This window comes from Asparagus officinalis, chromosome 1, assembly GCF_001876935.1.
Source record: "Asparagus officinalis chromosome 1, Aspof.V1, whole genome shotgun sequence".
Taxonomy (NCBI): Eukaryota; Viridiplantae; Streptophyta; class Magnoliopsida; order Asparagales; family Asparagaceae; genus Asparagus; species Asparagus officinalis.
The window spans coordinates 52,682,143-52,701,325 of record NC_033794.1 but is presented as its reverse complement, the minus strand read 5'-3'; the positions used below and the strand labels follow the sequence as shown (position 1 = coordinate 52,701,325).

General features: G+C 35.1%; 1 protein-coding gene across 2 annotated transcripts; it reads right to left on the bottom strand.

Annotated features, from left to right (window-relative positions):
• Positions 4,823-17,500, bottom strand: LOC109824230. 2 transcript variants are annotated; one of them, XM_020390770.1, is made up of 6 exons: positions 17,099-17,500; positions 13,930-14,109; positions 13,759-13,833; positions 13,102-13,305; positions 12,747-13,021; positions 4,823-4,999 (listed from the first exon to the last, which is right to left on the bottom strand). In XM_020390770.1, exons 1-5 carry the CDS (start codon positions 17,165-17,167, stop codon positions 12,755-12,757), a joined length of 795 nt encoding a protein of 264 aa, XP_020246359.1. In that variant the 5' UTR covers positions 17,168-17,500; the 3' UTR covers positions 4,823-4,999; positions 12,747-12,754. The 2 variants fall into 2 exon arrangements, with proteins under 2 accessions (XP_020246359.1, XP_020246364.1); XM_020390775.1 differs by having other exon boundaries at positions 17,120-17,496.

The following is a 19,183-nucleotide window of genomic DNA, read 5'->3' as shown; positions in this document are numbered from 1 at the left end:
ATAAAAGTCTTAAATGCCAACAAAACAAAACTATGGGCAGCCTACCTACAAAATCAAAGTTGTCCTCAGAATAAATCATGGCTTGGTGAATTCAAGTTTTAATCTCGCATAAAAAGCGCTTATATTTTTTCCTTGCAGTTTGCTAGAAGGTTCAATATTATTTTATGAATAATTATTATTGACGTGAGAAGAGATTCTATGAAAAAGAAATTAGTTTATACTCTTTCTTTATTGAAATGTATGTAGGTTCCTTTAAAATATATCCAAAAAAAAAAGAAACTAAGAATGTTATCACATGTTGATTATGTGGTAAGCGTGAGCTAAAAGAAACTTATATCTAGAGACTCGTTGTTTTAAGTTTACCACAAAACAAACCATCAAATTTTCTAGATAGAGGTCCTTATTAACTCAATTTGAAATTTTCTCTCTACATTGTCATTGATACGTCACTCTTTGATCGTCTTTTTCTTGGCTCATGAGATTAAATCTTACATTCACCCTCTTTTCTAGTTTCTAGCTAAAAGGAATACACGCCATTAATTTCCAGCTTAACAAGGATAGTTATTCAAATTGCATTTAAGAATGTGGATAAACATGGATTTGGGATTTGTTTGGACATTTAGGGGCAATTATGGGTTTTCCATGGAGCAAAAATATTGTTTTGGAGTCTACGCTTTGGCTGCGATAATCACAAGGAGGGTGGAAGAGAGACGAGGTTTGGAAAGAGATTGGTCTTTGTTAATGTCGCCTCTTTTTTATGGGTCGGATCAATTGTAAACCTTAATGGATCTGGACCCAACAGACACTCGGGCTTGGGTTGGAGATCCACTTTATAGTGTTATCTTGAAACTGGAGTTTATCCACATAGAACCACGTCGTGTTAGACTTTGGGAATTTGTATGTTGACATCGACACCTAGGCCTGTCCATCCGGACGGGCCCGGCCTGGTTTGGGGTTGGAGATCCACTTTATAGTGTTATCTTGAAACTGGAGTTTATCCACATAGAACCGCGCCGTGTTAGACTTTGGGAATTTGTATGTTGACATCGACACCTAGGCCTGTCCATCCGGGCCGGCCCGTAAAACTAGGCCCGGGCCGGGCAAAATCTGCACTGTGATCATCAATCAAACGTCCTGCTGTGCTGAAGGCGGATTTCGAAGCTACCGTCGAAACATGTACTGTTAGTAAGTCACGAACCATGGTGGAAAGTATAGGATATGAAACTGATCCATACACTCTTCACCATTGCAAAATATCAAAGCATTTCCTTGACATTTAACTAAAAAAGTAGATAAATATTCATCTATTTAAGAAACCTCCAACGATGATCCAAGTCCAGACCCACCAGTTAGCTCAGCTACCATTGCATGCCTATCAAAACTACACTTTTACCTCGGCTTGAGCTCGAAGGCGCTGAAGCTGCAGACTGTTGTGCAGCTATACCATGTCTAGATGCGTACTCATCATATAAGGTTTGAAAATAATTTCTAATAGCTAAATGATGAGAAGTAACAGTAATGTTGGATCCATCATCGAAGTCTATAACTTGTCCACCATACAATGATTGTAACAAACTTCGAAAGGTAATATCCTTCAAACATGGATCAATAAGAACCCCCAAACCAAAAATATGAGGAATAAGCCTAAAATACTTATTAAATTTGCTCTCCATTTGAAAAATTATACTTCCAAAAGTATCATTCATAAAAATACTTATTAAATTTGCTCTCCATTTGAAAAATTATACTTCCAAAAGTATCATTCATACGATATTTATTAAAAAAATTGAATATTTAAAATTTGTAAAGCAGCTAAAGTAATAGTTGGATAATAACAACCAGATAATAACATAGTAGCATCATAAAAAACTTATAACATCTTATTTAAATTACATATAATTGTCCATTCATCTTTAGTTATTCCATAAGAGCTACCATGGCTAGAACTAGAAGTAAAATAATTTATAAAATCATTTATAATTTCTTTATATTCTATAGCTACACTTAACATTGTATAGGTGGAATTCCACCTATGATCAACATCTTTTGGAATTAGTCTAGTCTTAATATTTTTTCTTTTACATATTTGTTTCCATCTTTTAAGTCTTTGTTCAGAAGCAGTATGCATATAAGCAATTGTTCTAACCTTTTCTATCATGAGTTTAATTTCAGTAAATACACTTTGAACAATTAAATTTAAAATATGTTATATACATCTAATATGAAAAAGTTCACAATGACAGCGCAATGACAGAGTTATTTTGAGAAAATCTACAGGTACATTGTTATTACTTGCATTATCTAGTGAAAGAGAAAATATTCTTTGATCAATTTCTAGTTTCATAAGTTCTTCAACTATTAAATTGGCTACATTAATACTAGTATGTGACTTTTCAATTGCAATAAAAGAAACAACTCTTTTAAATATTTACCAATTTTTATCAATCCAGTGTGTTGTGATAAATAAATAACCTGTTTGTGCTCTAGATGTCCAAATATCAGAAGTTAAAAAAAATTACAGTTTAAAGTTTTAAAATAAGAAATTATTTTTCCTTGTTCCGTTTGTAATGTTTTAAAATGTCACGTTGATAGGTTTGATGAGAAATTTTTTTAAAATCGGGATAAAAATCATTTCTAAACAAATCTTCAAATTCATCATCTTCTACTAATTTAAAAGGAATGTTTTTAAGAATAATAAACCTGATGACGCATTTCCTGGCTCGGACAGCGTCATAATTCCAAGTACCGAGACTACCAAAAGAGGAGGATTGGGAAATCATAGATTGTCGGATATCACTTTGAGGAGTCTGGCCTTTGTTGTGTTTTTCTATATGGCGTTTGAGGTGGTTGGTGCCGCTCTTATGATGAGCTTGGAAAGTCCGACCGCATAACGCACATTTAGCCTTCTGGGTGAGGATCCTACCGTGTTCATCCTTGGTGACGACTATCTTCTCAAAAAAATTCCACACATCGGATCTCGGCCTTTTAGGAGCTCTTGGTGCAGATTCGTTGCCACCGGATTTGAGATTACCACTGGTAGGATCGGTAGGAGGAGTAGCTGTTGTTGTAGGAGGACTCATTTCAATATCGGTAGGAGATAGATTTTGCTCTTCAAAATCAGATCCAGAAGCTATTTGATGAAATGATTAGAAAGTATAAGAGGTTATAAGAAAGTATAAGATTGTATAAGAGAGTATTAAAGAGAAGTAGATGAGTTTTGGTGAGGAGAAGAAGTAACCCCCCTCTATATATAGAGGCAGCCTCCTAGGCAAATGACCAAAAACTCCTCACCAAATAACCGTTTTAAGGGGCAAAACGATCAAAACACAAAAAATGTTCGTTTTGCCCGGCCCGACCCGGCCAAACGGTCACAAATCTGACCATTTGACAAAAACGGTCACCCTTGCTGGGCCAGGCCGGGCCAACCCGACCCACCAAACGGTCACAAATCTGACCGTTTGGCGAAAACGGTCACCCTTGGTGACTGTTTTCGTCGGCCTGGATTTTTGCTCGCAACGGTCACCAAGGTGACCTTGCGGGCGGGCCGGGCTCTGGTCCGGACTGCCCAGCCCGGTTTCGTTGCCCGCCGAACTGTTCCTGGCCGGACGGGTCCGGGCTGGGCGTCAGCGAGGGGGCCCGGACCCGCTGGGCCCGGGTTTCCAGGCCGTGCCAGGTTCCGACCCGGCCGGTCCCGGGCCGGCTTTGGCCTTTTTGGACAGGGCTATCGACACCCTCCTTTCGTAACCGAAGTACGAATTTAACAGTGCTGGCAAACTTTTAGGAAGGCAACAAATTTGGTGCAAGTCAAGCAGGTGAACTATGTAATCATTCGCAAGAAAATATTTTACCTACTCACTTGAGATTTATTTGCATATCTACTCAAAAGATAAACTTAATGATGTCATACAAGAGGTCTGTCAAGTATTCATCCCTCAGCTCGACATACAAATATATCTGAAGAGAGTAAACAGATTGCTTTCCACTAGTAGTATAGCTGAGGTTGCTATGGAGTGATCACCAACTTGAATAACTCCAGCTAACACAACTCAAATTTAAGTGAAAATGAAGAGCTTATCCACTCACTCACCTGTTAATACAAACACAACCGCAATATTATTCTTTGAGAGGTCCACACATTTCATATCTATCAAACAGTGCCATAAATCAGAAGATCCAGCTGCCTTTTGCTTCTCTTTCATAAAAAAGCATGCTCCAAAAGTTTATCATGCAACAAATTGATCGACCTCCTGCTTCATTAAGGGGTGATCAAGCCCGTTATACCGGTGATATTTGATTCGAACAACTTAACCAAGACGAAACAAAACGACAATATCTACTGAACTTTGAGAGGTTCTGCACGAAACCCCCGAACTTCATGTATCATAGAAATACTCTATGCAACATTTCTCACAAAAAAGTACCATGGCTGACGCTAATTACTCTAATAAGTTGTCACGTAGAGACAAGTGACAGCTTTCGGACCATGTTACTCCTATCTACTGAATATAACTTCTACCTTGCCGTTTCCGAATAAGGATAGGTAAAAAGTAACAACAAAAATGGGTAGTATTGACTTTTACTGTACCCATTAGTACCAATTTACAAGAATTTTAAATAGTTCAAGGGGGTTTAGCATAATTATGAAAGTTCAAAAGAGCTCTCTTTGTTTACAAAGTTCAAGAGGGTTAAAACCACCCAAAGTTCGCCCCTTCTTTTTTTATTTTTTTTCTTTGGGGGGGAGACCAAGCAAATCAAAAAGTAATAATACCACAAATGAACAAATGATTTAAGCAGCTCTAAAGAAAATACTATGGCAAAACAGTTTGAAAATAAAACTGTTTAGATACCAACTTCAGAACTTGTACAATGTTCAAGCTCATGTTCTTTATAAGTCCATGTTCAAAGGTAAACAACACTTGAAACCCTCCTGATAACTATCTCCCACTTAAATGCATTCTTCTGCAGTTCGCAGAATTTCTAGGAAGTGAAAACCCAAAACCTAGCAAAAGGAAACAAAGAGGAAAAGGTTATGAATGATTCTTACGTCAAACTGGAGAAAAATGAATATTTTCTAAAAAAAAGAGTCATGAACATTGTAGATAGTTCATAAGTTCGTAGATGCATTTACATCAAAAGAACAGAAAAATATGTTAACGGTCACACCAAACCATAACAAAATAAGAAAATTTAATAATATTACTATTCAAAACATGAATATCACGGTTTGCTTGCTGAATTAACTGAAACTAACATAAGTTCTTAATAAGATGCTGACTGGAGATAAATTACGTCGTTTCTAAATGACCCTTTCAGAAATTTCATGCTAAACAGACTTCATAAAGTCCTCATGAATTATATTAGAGAAACAACAAAATCATACAGCCCTTCAAATGATAGGATGCAATGCACGAAAATAATAAAGTGTAACTAACAATCACTAAAGGTAATTATAAAATGTCTTTTTTGGTCATGATCATATGTAATTCCATCTCGACCTTCAATCCATTAATAACATTTCATTTATTGATGAAGAGGTATGGAATTTGGGTTATTGATGCAGGACGATCGTTAGCCATTGATCAGAAATGTTATAGATTTACTAGTATCTATGTTATTTTAGTAATATTTGATGTAGTCTCCCAATTTTAGGTAAAGATCATCTTAGTATTTGATTTAAGATTGTTAGGATCTTTGAGATTTATTTTGTTAGAGATTTTATCTTTGTTTTCTTTTTCTTAGAATTTGATTAGGATTCGCTTTAGTTTCCAGGTTTAGTTTTTCTCCATAAATAAAGTTGTAATCCTACATGAGAAATTAGAAATTGATGATTGATCAAAAATTGAGTTACGATCTTGAGCATGTGATCACCACCATTCAAAAATATCAAAAAAAAAAAAAAAAAAAAACAAAAACCTCAAACAGCGGAACGGACAATTTCTCACCTCTAGATTGAAGCCCTCCACTCATTCCCCATCATTTGGTATCGAGCTGAAAGATCTACGATTACCAAAGGTAAAACATTGCTACCTCCTTCACAAGGGTATGATTTCAATTCATTAAAATTTGGTACTCTAGCTTATTTTATGGATTTGATGAATATGAAGGGCCATATGATTTTGAAGTCTAGGTTTTAATAAAAAAGATATATTTCTACCTACGATACATCGGATCTGGAAATGTATTTATATGCTAAGTGTAAGCTCAAGAGAGAAGCAAAATATGGTGATTTAGAAATTATCCAAGTTTTCATTCAAGTATTCGTTCATGGGCATGTATGGAAGCTCCTCTGGAAAGAAGGTACACATCTCAATCATCTAGAAGATATTATCCACTTCAAATACTAAAGCAAAGATACGAGCCTCAACTCCAGCCAGATAAGACCCAAAGTCAGACCTTAAGTTCAACCCAAATGTAGAAGCAACACAAAAATTGGAGACTAAGCCACAACTGGATCCTGAACTAAAACAAGAAGAACCAAATTGGAAGATCAACTCAGAGCCAAAGCTTAAGCTAGAAGAAAAATTAGAGCAAAATAGTGATTCAAAGTCTAACCCAAAGCGAGAGACGCAACTTGAGCTCAAGCCAAAAGCTGAACCACATCAGAAAATTGATTCAAAGTTCGATCTTGAACTCAAACCTGAATGAGAGCTACGACTCACTAGAATTGGAAGTTGAGCCAAATGTTGATTCAAATCCAAAGCTTGAATCAACTCCAAAGCCTGAAATTGAGTCAAGCCTAGAAGTCGAATGTAAGATGGATATGCGGTGCAAACTCCCGATCCAGATTAATCTGATTGTTATTTTCGTTCTCCCAGACCCTCCACCATCATATTAATATCGGGTTCTACAACTTCTCTTGAAATTCCTACAACCTTGGAGAAAATACTTTCCATCGAATAAATTACACACTACACTCTCTCACTATAAAACTCGAGGTCGAGTTTTCTCAAACAAGTGGAGTTTTGATGTAGGACAATCGTTAGCCATTGATCAGAAATTTTGATTTACTAGTATCTTTGTTATTTTAGTAATATTTAATGTATTCTCTCAATTTTAGGTAAAGATCCTCTTAGGATTTGATTTAAGATTGTTAAGATCACTGAGATTTATTTTGTTAGAGATTTTATCTTTATTTCCTCTTTCTTATAATTTGGATGAATTTGGTTAGGATTTGATTTACTTTCCAAGTTAGGTGTTTCTTTATAAATAAAGTAGTAATCCTTCATGAGGAATTAAACTATGATTAATGAAAAGAAAATTTCTTAAGATGTGAAATCTTTGGTAGCATGCGAAGTGCTAAAATTATAATATGTGTAGTGTCGGGGTGTGGTGTTGTTGGGTGTGAATTCCTTCTTTTATCCTAACTTTTCAATTACAATATCCTTCAATCAAAATTCACTCCCCAAACATTTTATTCATTTACCCTCTCAACAAAAGATCACCGCAATTCAAAGATATCAAAATAAAACCTAAAACCCCAAAAAGAGGAGTATTGTTCATCATTGAACAGTACTTGCGCGCTATTCATCTCGGTAACCTTCTTGTTGTTCGTGATGGATTACAACACCATTCCACCAAGTCGTCGCCAATTTATCGCCTCCAAATTGAAACTCTTCCCCCCTCCTCATCAGTTATGCTGCTTGAAATTGGTTGACGAATTGCTGTAAGGTTACAAGGAAGCTTTTGGTACTAAAGACTACTATAGTCCTCATAAAGGACTCGGCTTAAAGGTGTAAATGTAAAATCATTGTTGAAGGACATGTAAGGATGTAGAATAAGAGAGGAGAAAAAGGGAGGATGAAGGAAAATGGAAAGAAATTAAGGCTTTGAGGAGGTATCACAACTTAATAACAACAGGGCTAATCATCAAAATATCATTCATTCATCATACATAATAGTCTCTTATATAGCCATGAAACTACCAAATTTTATTCCTCTAAAGCACAAAACAACGAAACACATAGATTTACATTCCCTAGTCTATCCTAAATTCCTAATCAACTATAAAAATAGAAAAACATAAATAGAATTTGTTTCTAGAATAATTCTTTTTAAAATATTTTTTTAAAACAACTCGTAAATAAAACTATATATTATTTCTAGGACAACTTGTAAATAAAACTACATACTATTTCTAGAACAACTCATAAAAGAAAACTAAATAAATCAATCGAATATCCAATCATCTAGAATGTTTCTAGGAAAAATAATCCCCATTAATTTTCACTTTCATATTGAACTCTAGAGGTCATTCTTCATCAGACGTCACTCACCAGAATGCAAGTTTTAGTTAAGATGAAAAAGAAGTATTGAAACACAACATCCTCGACTAACAGAGTTCAGTAATTCTAAAAATGAGCAGTGATAGCATTGGCAGAGCAATGTACCGGCATATGGGGCACGTTACACTAGTGATCCTTTTCTCATTCATTTTTCACTCCTCCAACCAAAGGAGATTCCGATAAGTGGAACACTAGTTGAATAAGCATTACTTTTTTATAATGAGATCATTTTTCAGTAAACTTGTTCATTTATTGCAGGCAGTGCATGAAATGGCGTACTTGTGCTGCTAAAAAGACAGCACCATAGATTTTCTCACTTAATGAAGGATAAATCTTTAGCTACCTGCAAACCCACCAAGGTGATAGCCACTGCAGTTTACTGATTTATTAAAAATACAATAAAATTTGAAAACTATAGAATAAGCAAATCATAGAACCTAACAAGAAGGCTAAATATAGGCTTAGATTATGCAGAATTTTAAAAATATGAAAGAGAAGCATTTTTCAAGCTTGTCATGATGAGGTAGAAAAAAGGATAGAGACCTGAGATGTTCATACCAAGGACACGCTAGCAAAGAAAAGTAACTAACTGTAAAGGGGATTGCTTAACAAGAAACAGGTAAGAGATGTAAGTATAAATTCAGATGACATAACTATCAATATCCCCAGAGAAATACATCACCGTAGACGAATGCTTTAAAGAAGATGAGAATGCAAAGTATTTGGAGGACGTGATAATCTAATTTGAGGGCTAGAAATATTTAAGAGATAAAGAGATAATAGAACTACTTAGCCTATATTAAAAAAATAGATAGAGGAAATGCTTGAAGCGACACGCTTATAGTAATAAAGGAGATGTAATAAGCCATATGAATGACCAAGGAGTAAAACTTGTGAGCTACACCATGAATTTTGGGAGAGGGTCACAAAATAGAAATGACCAATTTCAAAATCAATTTGGTTAGGAAAGAATTAAAGTTGTTCCCTTGACTAATTCATGGAAAAAAGTCAACAGGAGGGGGAAAACACAAATATGGTACTAATATACATGCTCTGTTTGCAGACTGAGAAGAGAAGTGCTTTTGGAATATTATGAGGTTGCAACGCTCATAATGTTGAAGGAAATATACTACCAGATTGATGTTAGCCATACTTACGGATCTAAGTATAGAGCTAATAAAGGAAAATGTAATAGAAAAAAGAATGCAGCAAAGTGGGATACTGAGATTAAATGCCCAGCTAGTCCTCAAGCCAGTAGGAGAATGGGGTCTACAGATTGCGGTCCATTATGCATAACTCTTCCAAAATAACGACAAAATTGGTTGAGGTCATTTCATTTGTTCATTTATTGCAGCAGTGATGCATGAAATTGCATGCATGTGTTGCCAAAAACATCACCATAGAGTTTCTAACTTAATGAAGGTTAAATCATCATAACCACCTCCAAATGCCACCTAGTATTATGTAACTATCAGCATGGAAATGAAAACTACTATAATGTGCTTAGCATGCAAGATAAGTAGCTTGCATTAAATATAATTTAATCATTAGAAGACAAAAATCTAAAAGTAAATGTTGAAGTATAAAAGAAAGAAAATGAACATGTTTAAGGATAAAATGATTAAGGTGAGAATAAGTTCAAGAAATAAAATATGTAACTGTATCAAGAAAGTTGCAGAAGTGTTCTAGGAGAACGAAAAAGTAGTGCTCCCGCTAAAGGAAGAGAGAGAAAGAATGAACAAGTTTAAAGCATAACATCCATGCTGCAGCTAATCAATTTGTTTAAAGCACAAGAAAATTAAAAAACAATAATTAAAAAAAAGCAAAATCTAACAAGCAGCCTACTATAAGGCTATGTCAAGTTATCCAGAATTTTGAATTTATAGAAGAGAGAAGAATATTTCAAACTTTTCATGATGTTAAAAAGAGTGAATAATGGAAATGTTTAAAGCAAAGACCCTATACACTAGTTGGAAAAAGGGAAAAAGTAAAAAACTTTAAAGGAGGTTGTCTAATGGGAACCATTTAAGAGATCTAAGTCTAGATTCACATGGTAACTAAGAGTAGCCGAGAAAGATTCTTTAAGAAGATGAGGATACAGATAGTTAAAGAACATTACGAAAATTAACCTGAGGTCTGGGGAAATAAGAGAGATATTAGAACTAAGTAGTCCATATTTAAAAAATGGATAAAGAAAATGGTTTAATGCTTGATGAATGAGGATGAGAAAGTGGTTCCTGTTTATAAGAATGTAGGAGATACGAAAACAATTGTGCAAATTGTCAAGGATAAACCTTATGAGCCACGTCGTGAGCTTTGAGAGAGACTAATAAAATGAGAAACAAGAGAATGACCATATTTACAATTACTAGTAAAAAAGATACCTCTATAGTCTACAGTAATTTATAAAAGGGGAAAATCCACAACTGTGTTTAAGAAAGTGCTAGGTGCTTCTTAGCGCCGAACATAGCGCGTAGTGCCTGGGCGCCTAGGTGGGCGCCTAAGCAGCCTAAAAGCGTTTTAGCTCCGAGAGAAGGGCACCTAAGCAGCCTATAAGTGTTTTTAGCTCTGAGAGAAGAAGGTTTTTTTAAAAGATTCAAAATTCTATCCTGACTGTTTTAGAAGATTGTGATCTGATCCATTTTTACCTGACTCATGCTCTTTATCTATTATTATGCTTAAGCAGGGAAGAAAACCCTTTTGATGCGGTGAGTCCACATAAACAGCCTATGTTTTCTAGGCACTCTCAAGAATTAAGCGAGTGGCCTAGGTATTGCTGAGGCTTAGACGGGCATCTAAGCAGGCTCCCAGATTGCTCTTTAAATTAATGGCCACAAGCATAGTAACACTTCTACATGCTTCATTTGCAGCCCTAGAGAAGTTACTTTGGAGTATTATGAGGTTGTGGAACTCAAGAACTTGAAGGAAATACTCTACCATACTACCATATGAACAGTCAAGCTTTGTGGTTCTAAATACTCACAAATTAAAAGCAATATGGAGAGAAAAGGACAGTGTAGCAAAATGGGAATATTGAGATAAAGAGCAACTAGAAGGCATTAATATCTGATGGTCGTATTTATGCGAAAGGTAGCACTATATGATAATATTAAAAATCTTCATGGTTTGTGTCCAATCTTCGATGGCTTTTTCAGCAACAATATCATCAAAATTTTGGTAGAAGAAATTAGATATACAGAAGTAACCAGTAGTGATCTAAAAATATAGATTATCAAAAATATCTTTGGACTCGGACAAACAGCGGTAAAGCCTTACACATAGACAATCAGTAGGATTTCTAACAGGGGACAAACATTCGAATCTTTGTCATGGAGACAAAAGAGACTAGAATCTTCGTCATGGAGACAAAAGAGATTAGAATCTTCGTCATGGATATGAAAGATTAGAATCTTCGTCATGAAGACAAATAATAAGGTCTCAAATATAGAGATAGAAAACAGAAAGAAGCTGAAGTAGAAGTAAATCAGCAATAATAAATATTGATAAAAATGGATTGTTGAACAAGCTAAAGGTGGTTCCTAAAGAGGCAAGAGAAGAGGTCCACAACATCAGGAAATCGATAAAATCGTTGTGAAATAAGTCGAGAGGTAAGCAGCATAAGCATGAAAGCTGGACGCGAATACATCTTAACCAAGAAGATGATGAAGCTACCGAGAGGAAGTGCTGAGATGGCGCTTGTAGCGAAATCCCCTTAGATGTCCTGATGTTTTAGAAGAAGAGAGATTCTCTCTAGGGCGAAGAACTTGACTCTAATACCATGTTGGAAATAGAGGAAAGAGAATGAGAAAGCTTAATTAGCCCTATCATCTTTTAGTCTTATTTATAATAGAGATTACACATTTAATACCATGTGATATATTGTATAAAGGTATGACATTTATCCATGTGATAAACTATACGTAAACACGACATTTAACCATGTGACGAACACAATACATTTTATTTGGACATGACAACATTTATCTCAAGTCTTATTTCTCGAACAAAGTCAATAGGATTGTTTGTTTTGGAAATAATTAATTTTTTATCAAACATTTTGAATTACCAAAAGAGATGAGAAGCTTAAACACTTTGAGTTGAAGAAAGTATTAAGTGACACTTCTTTGTAAGTCATAGAGTTATTACACAAATGTTGAACCCCATACCATGAAGTCTTTTTCTATTAAGAACAGTTCAATACAACATAATGATCTGAAACTTCAGTAGAAGCAAGCTAGTTTTCCGCATATATTATTAATGTCAATGCAACAAATCACAAAGTTTTGAACTTAAATCTGTAACATATCCCAGAAAATAAGGCACGGATAATTTGAAGCATGAATCACTCATTTGTTATGTGATGGCAAAGAGAATGAAAACTTTTCCTATAACAAATCATGATAACAGTATGAAATCATATCCAAAAGCCATCAGTAAACCCTATATTCGCAATATCAAACATACCCTTGCATTCAGTAAAGAGGTGCTCGCCTAGGAACACCTTTCCTTCTGTGCAAACTGATTAGGGCACAAGGAGGGGCCTCTTCATTGTTCTTTTTCTTTCTTTTGCTGTCACCGCGTCGATTACCATAAATCGTGGAGCCACATGCGGTTGCATCTCTAAGGACAAGGTCAATAAGACTTAGTTCCTCATCAGTCTCTTCAAAGTTCAGTGGAAGTGGCAGGAAGCGGCGAAGGTATTTCGAAATGCTCCCCTCAGTTTTCAGCACCTTTTTCACCTGTAAAAACCTGATAAATTACTAAATTTCCTTAAAAAATGAATCTAAAAGAAAAGGTAGCCTCTTTTTAAACATATTACCATGCAACTGACGGAACAATACTCGAATTCTTCTTTAAGAGAACGCGGGCAGGAAGAGCATGTCTTGTCACAGTTTTGGAAATGCGGTTTCGTTTCTCTTGCTTTTTTCTTGTTAGGTTGTTCTTGGCTTTGTGTTTTCTCTTTCTTTTTGCTTGGAGATCTCGCTTTCACAAACACTACCTGTGCTCTATTCAGCATATATGACTACATGCAAGCTCCCAAATGAAAATAATCAGCATCTAATTGCATAATTGCAGTGTACAAATAGAAAAAAAGGCATTTCTTTATCAATCATATAATTTTATTTTACATGCATTTATATGGTAAACTAACCAATGACAAAAAATATAAGTTTTTGTCATATAAGACCCCCCAATCATTGTTAATTTTACATTAGACCCTCAAATCTTCATATTTCTAGAGTAGACCCCCAAAGTCTTCATATTTGTTCGAGATGGGGTCTTATTTAAAACAACTTAATGGCTTTAGGGGTTATTTAGGATATGAAGATTTTTTTCTTTGGGGGGGCGGGGGGGGGGGGGGGGCTAAATATAGAACGAAACAAAAAAAATGGGGGTATAGATAAAAAACCCAAAACATAATGTGTTTCAGGTTTCTAAGAAGATGCAATTAATCATAATTTTCCAATGCTTTTACCTGGATGAAAGAACAATTGATCAGTTTGCACATGTCTTCTGCTCTTACAACTCTGTGGTCATTGTACTTACGGATCTATGACAAGAAAGTTGATAAAAAGTGGAGAAAGAGGGAAATTAGTTCCTTCATACATATTACTTAACAAACTTTAAGGAAGAAAAGGGTGGGTACTTGGAGAACTCGGTGACCAAAATGGCTAGGACAACAATTGTTGCAGAAGCTCAAACAACAATCTATGCAAAATATATTCTTGTCATTCTGCTTGATTCCTAGATGAATTAAACAAGGATCAAAGAAATCCTCTTTGAACAATGCATCCAACCAGCAAGGGATTCTGCTTGAAAATTCTACCTGAACAAAATAGATTGATTCATGAAAACAAGATCAAGATATATAAATAAGTTTATGAAAATAGAAAATAAATAAAAGATAGAAAACCTCCATTCTCCTCTTTTACTTCTTCCTCCCCTTAGGCAGAGAAGGAAGAGGACTATGCTTGAGACTTGGGTACAGGTTAAGAGGATGTATTCTTCATAAATAGGATGCCAAGAGGAGAGAGGAGTGCAAAAGAGGAAAGTAATATAAAATGATGTTGATAAAAAACAGGCATCGAATGTTGTCGCATACATGACACAGGTGGAAGACAGCACCAAGTGTGTCTGCATGCAGTGCACGTGCTAGTTGGCAGATAACATTTGTGTCTAAATACAACCACTGTGTCTGCTGGTACGCTTCTCATTTCAACTTCTGTTTAAGCAAGCCTATAGGCGTTAAACTATGGAAAGACATTTTCCATAAAAGACGAGTATATACTTATTACTACACACAAATGGAAGTATATGAACATACTTCATAGTTCATACATACGCTTAATAAACATAACCATATGGTTGGAGGTTTTCCACTATACTACACACAAATGGAAGTATATGAACATTCTTCATAGTTCATACATACGCTTAATAAACATAACCATATGGTTGGAGGGTTTCCACTATACACAGTATACTATATCTATCTGCTTGTTCATATATTAAAAGGAAATTTACGCTTTACTCAGAGGAAGATAAGTTACATAGCTAAATATGTGTCTAACAATTTCTAACCAGACTATGATCCTCCTATACTAGACAAAAATGTTCAAAAGTACAGTTCGAAAAATTGTTTGCAATCTGCATGTACAGCCATAAGTCCATATTCAGCAATCAACACATGGCTTATCTTATTCAAGGCATCCGGACACCTGCTCATACAGCTAAAAGTCACCACAGTAACACTGATTAATAGAATGCGAAAGGTTACAATTTTCATCTCAAGATATGTATCTGAAACTTGCAATCTTTTGCTAAAGAAGAATGAGGCAAAATAGATGGATATGCACTTTAATGTCATTAATGTCACTATAATCTGACAAAAATGGACAAACACATGAGACTCGCCCATTGTCAGTTGCATCCAGTTTCACAGTCAGTCCATTGGCATAAAGCCCTAGTCAGATAACTTTCACCGCTTCAGTAGTACTTAATGCATTGGTTGAACTGTTTAAGAAACTGCATTTACAACCTTAACTCTATATATGGAAATACATGCCATGTTTAATTGTGATTCATGGCATCTAACCATCTTCTGTTTAATTAAAAGTTAATACAGTTTGACTAATTCATTGAACTTATCAAAGAGTGAAAAAAATCAGAATTTTTATCATGAGATAAGAAACAGGAAGCTATTAATTCATAGCCAGGCATAAGTTTGCCAGTACATGTTCCACTTGATTAAATAAGCTCATATTAAGCACAACGCTGACAGTTCCAAAACCAAGCAGGTATTCACTATTCACTAACTGATTATGGTTGAAGATCATACAAGAAAAATCCAAATTGGTTTTGTGTGTGAGATTGCAATCCCATATTCACAGTCAATCCATTGATTAGCTGACGTACTTCTATGCTCAAAGGTTACTTCGAAAACTATTTCAGAAACTTCGTTTACAAGATCAGTTACATTTGGCAACGCATATCATGACTTCTACATTTGACAAATCAATTAAAATATGGAGTGAAAAATTACAATTCTCATCTCAATTTTAACAAATCCAGGTAGCTAAGTTAAATAATAATTAAAATACGGTATACTATTGTCGTGGACAGGTTTTCTCAAAGCATCCTCTAGTTGAACTGAATTAGCTCATCATAGCCCAAGTTTTCCACAGGCCCAGAAAGCGTGATGCTTGCATATCATGCAAGAAGAGTCCAAAGTTGTATTCATTAGTTGGATTCAGTTCCCATATTTCTAATCCGTTCAGTGTTACCAAATGTACTTTATGTTCAAAGGTACAGTTCAACAAGTGATCCGGATTCCATAATGATAGGAATCATGTAGCCCTGTCATGTATTGCTTTCTCAAATAAATTCTCTGCTTGAACTGAATGTGCTCTAAATTTTTCGCAATAAAGCCATATCATTAGTCTGTTATGATAGAAGCAAGTGTATTCTGAATTATGTCAGTGAACCAGATTGTATACTCGTATTTGTAGTCAGTACAGCATTACACATAGTATTTCTATGTTCAAGGGTACAATTCAACAGATATTTTGCAAACTGCATTTACATAATTAACTCTATATTTGGCAACGAATGTCATGTTTATTTCTCGTCCATTGTCTACCAATCTTTCATGTACTTCAATTCAAGAAAGCAAGACTAATAAATTGAACCATTCATACAGTGAAAAAGTTACAATCTCTATCACAATATAGCAAATTACAGAGGCCAAATTCCAGAAACATAGGTTTCTCAAGACGTGCACTAAAACTGGGTAGGCTCATGATAAAACCAACTCCGGTGTACACTAGGACCCAGAAGTAACCATTAATTCTTGAAGATTGAAGATCAATTGAACATTTACCCAATGCATTTCCATGTTCAATGTAAGATTCTAACAAAAAAGAAATTTCCAAAACACACTTTCACACTGAGTTTTGATTCGAGCCATATCAACATCTGAACATGCAATCAAAACCAAGAAACAATGAGCGAAAAATCAAAATACTCTGAGAATAGAATCAAGGGTAAGCTCAAATTATATTTGTGAGTCAGATTGCATTAGCATATTCATAATTAGTTGTTTACCAATGTTGTTTCATGTTCAGTGGTACAACTCCAACAAATAGTTTCCAAATTAACACTTTGACTGTAAGCTCTGGTTCAAGCAATCATACCCGTATGAACATGCAGTCAAAACCCAAATAAACAGTGATAAACAAGTCACAATATTCCCATAAACCGAAGCAATATGCTCCAAATTGATAATCGAGATGTGCAAGCTCACAATCGTTAATTACCAATCCAACTAGTAAACAAACCTCCGGAGTTGACATTAAAGAAACCCATCGAGGCAAATCATCGAACATACTGCACGCACATCGATAACAGGCTGCTTTCTATCATCAAGTCTGCACAAACTGAGCGCAAGCTGGAACCGGAGAAGCCACAAACGGACGAAGTGGAGACTGGGTAATACTGAGGATACAAGATTGTTGCTTGCATACGGGGAGAGTATTGGCTAACAACTTTATTTGGGTATTTTGGGGGCGCCCCAAATCTCAAGGAGCGCTCCTGTAGATTTGAGTTTGAGAGCGACGGAGGTCGGGGAGTTGGATAACGGAGAAAGGGTAGAAGTTTAGTCAAAGCTGCTTTTAATCGTTAGTGAACTGGGAAGTTAACTAGTTTGAAGTTTGTGGACTTTCGGGAGGTTGAAAAGCAGGCCTGTAGATCTGGCCTGTTCAACTAATGATGGGCCGTACAAATACATTAGCGTACAAATACGTTAGCAATTCTAGTCCTTTTTGAATATTTCTGTTAAATTCTAATGATGTGGCTTGGCGTTTTAGTCCATTTTATTTTTTGAGTGCTGACTAGATTAACACCCTAAAAACACTATAGAAACAACTAAAATTTTATTCTAAAAATTAAAAATAACACCCTCAAAATTTGGAACAATACAAATAACCTCCTAAAAATTTTCAAGGCAACAAGTGATCTGCTAAAAATTATACGACCAACCCCCTGAATGTTTGAAAACTGCAAATTGCACACGAAAAGTTATTTGTAATTTTTTAGAACTTTTAGGTGGTTATTTTGAAAATCTTTAGGGGAACCCCTTGTTTAGAAAATATGCAAACAACCCATGGAATTTAAAAACTATAAATGGACCCAAGAATGTTTCATAAATGTACTCTAAAAAATATTACAAATAGCCCCTGAAAGTTCTAAAAATTACAAATAACTTTCAGGGTTCTATTAATAATTTTAAAAACTTTAGGGGGGTTGGCTGTAAATTTTTTTAGGAATCACTTGCAGCTTTTGAAAAATCTTAAAGGGCTATTTGAAATATTTAAAACTTTTAGGGAGTTGTTTGTAATTATTTAAAACTTGTAGGGGGTCACGTGAAAAAACAAGAGAGAAAGACAATCCAATCACCTGCCACGTCAGCAACAGATAATGAAAATTGAGTCCACTCAGCAATATACCTAAAAGTTAACAGAAATATTGACCAAACAGCTCCTGCCATGTCATCAAAAGTTAACAGAAATATTTAAAATGGACCAGACTTACTAACAATGTAAACATTAGGGACTGATATTTATGAGTTTAAAACGTTAAGGAACCAAATGAAATATCGTTAAAACATTAAGGACCAATGTTAAAGTTTTGCTTTTTTTAAGAGGGGTAAGGAAAGGAAAGGAAGGAAAAAAAAATTAATTTGTTCCCCTCCAAATTGGGGGGTAGAGGAGCGTAAAATTTCATAATAAAAGAGACATATTGACCTCTATCACAATGAATCAATGGTTAAGATTCATTTACTTTTCATCCCTTCCCATAATCAGAACTCCCAAACGACATAATTTAAGTTCTCTTCCATTCCCCTTACAAAACTCTCAAATAAGATATTATATTTTTTTTCTCTTTCTTATCTTTTCTTTACCTAGCTTACTTTTTCTTTTCTTCCCTTCTTAGTAAACTCCCAAACATAGTATTAAAGCACTTACCCCACTTGAGACAATAATATTCCATCTCTCCAATAAAATCTTTGTCCCAACCTTAAAATTTGCTCAAACTCTCACGTCGGGACATCAAAAGGCACATGCTCAACCTTATTAACTCAAAGTATTAAAGCACTTAACCAATTTGGTGTTTGGTTATGATTGGTCTTTCTGGCTAATCGTCGAAGCTAATGGGGGAATAACTTCTTGTTGGCTTTCTTGTTTTGATAATGTTTAACAAACAATTTACGACTAATGTTATTTGTCTAGTGTTTGTATTTATCTATTTATTGTAGACAAAAAACATGTTAGAGGATGGATGGAATTGCGTCATAACGATCATATCAAATGGAGGTTAGCTGAAATAGTGGTTGAAGCTTTGCA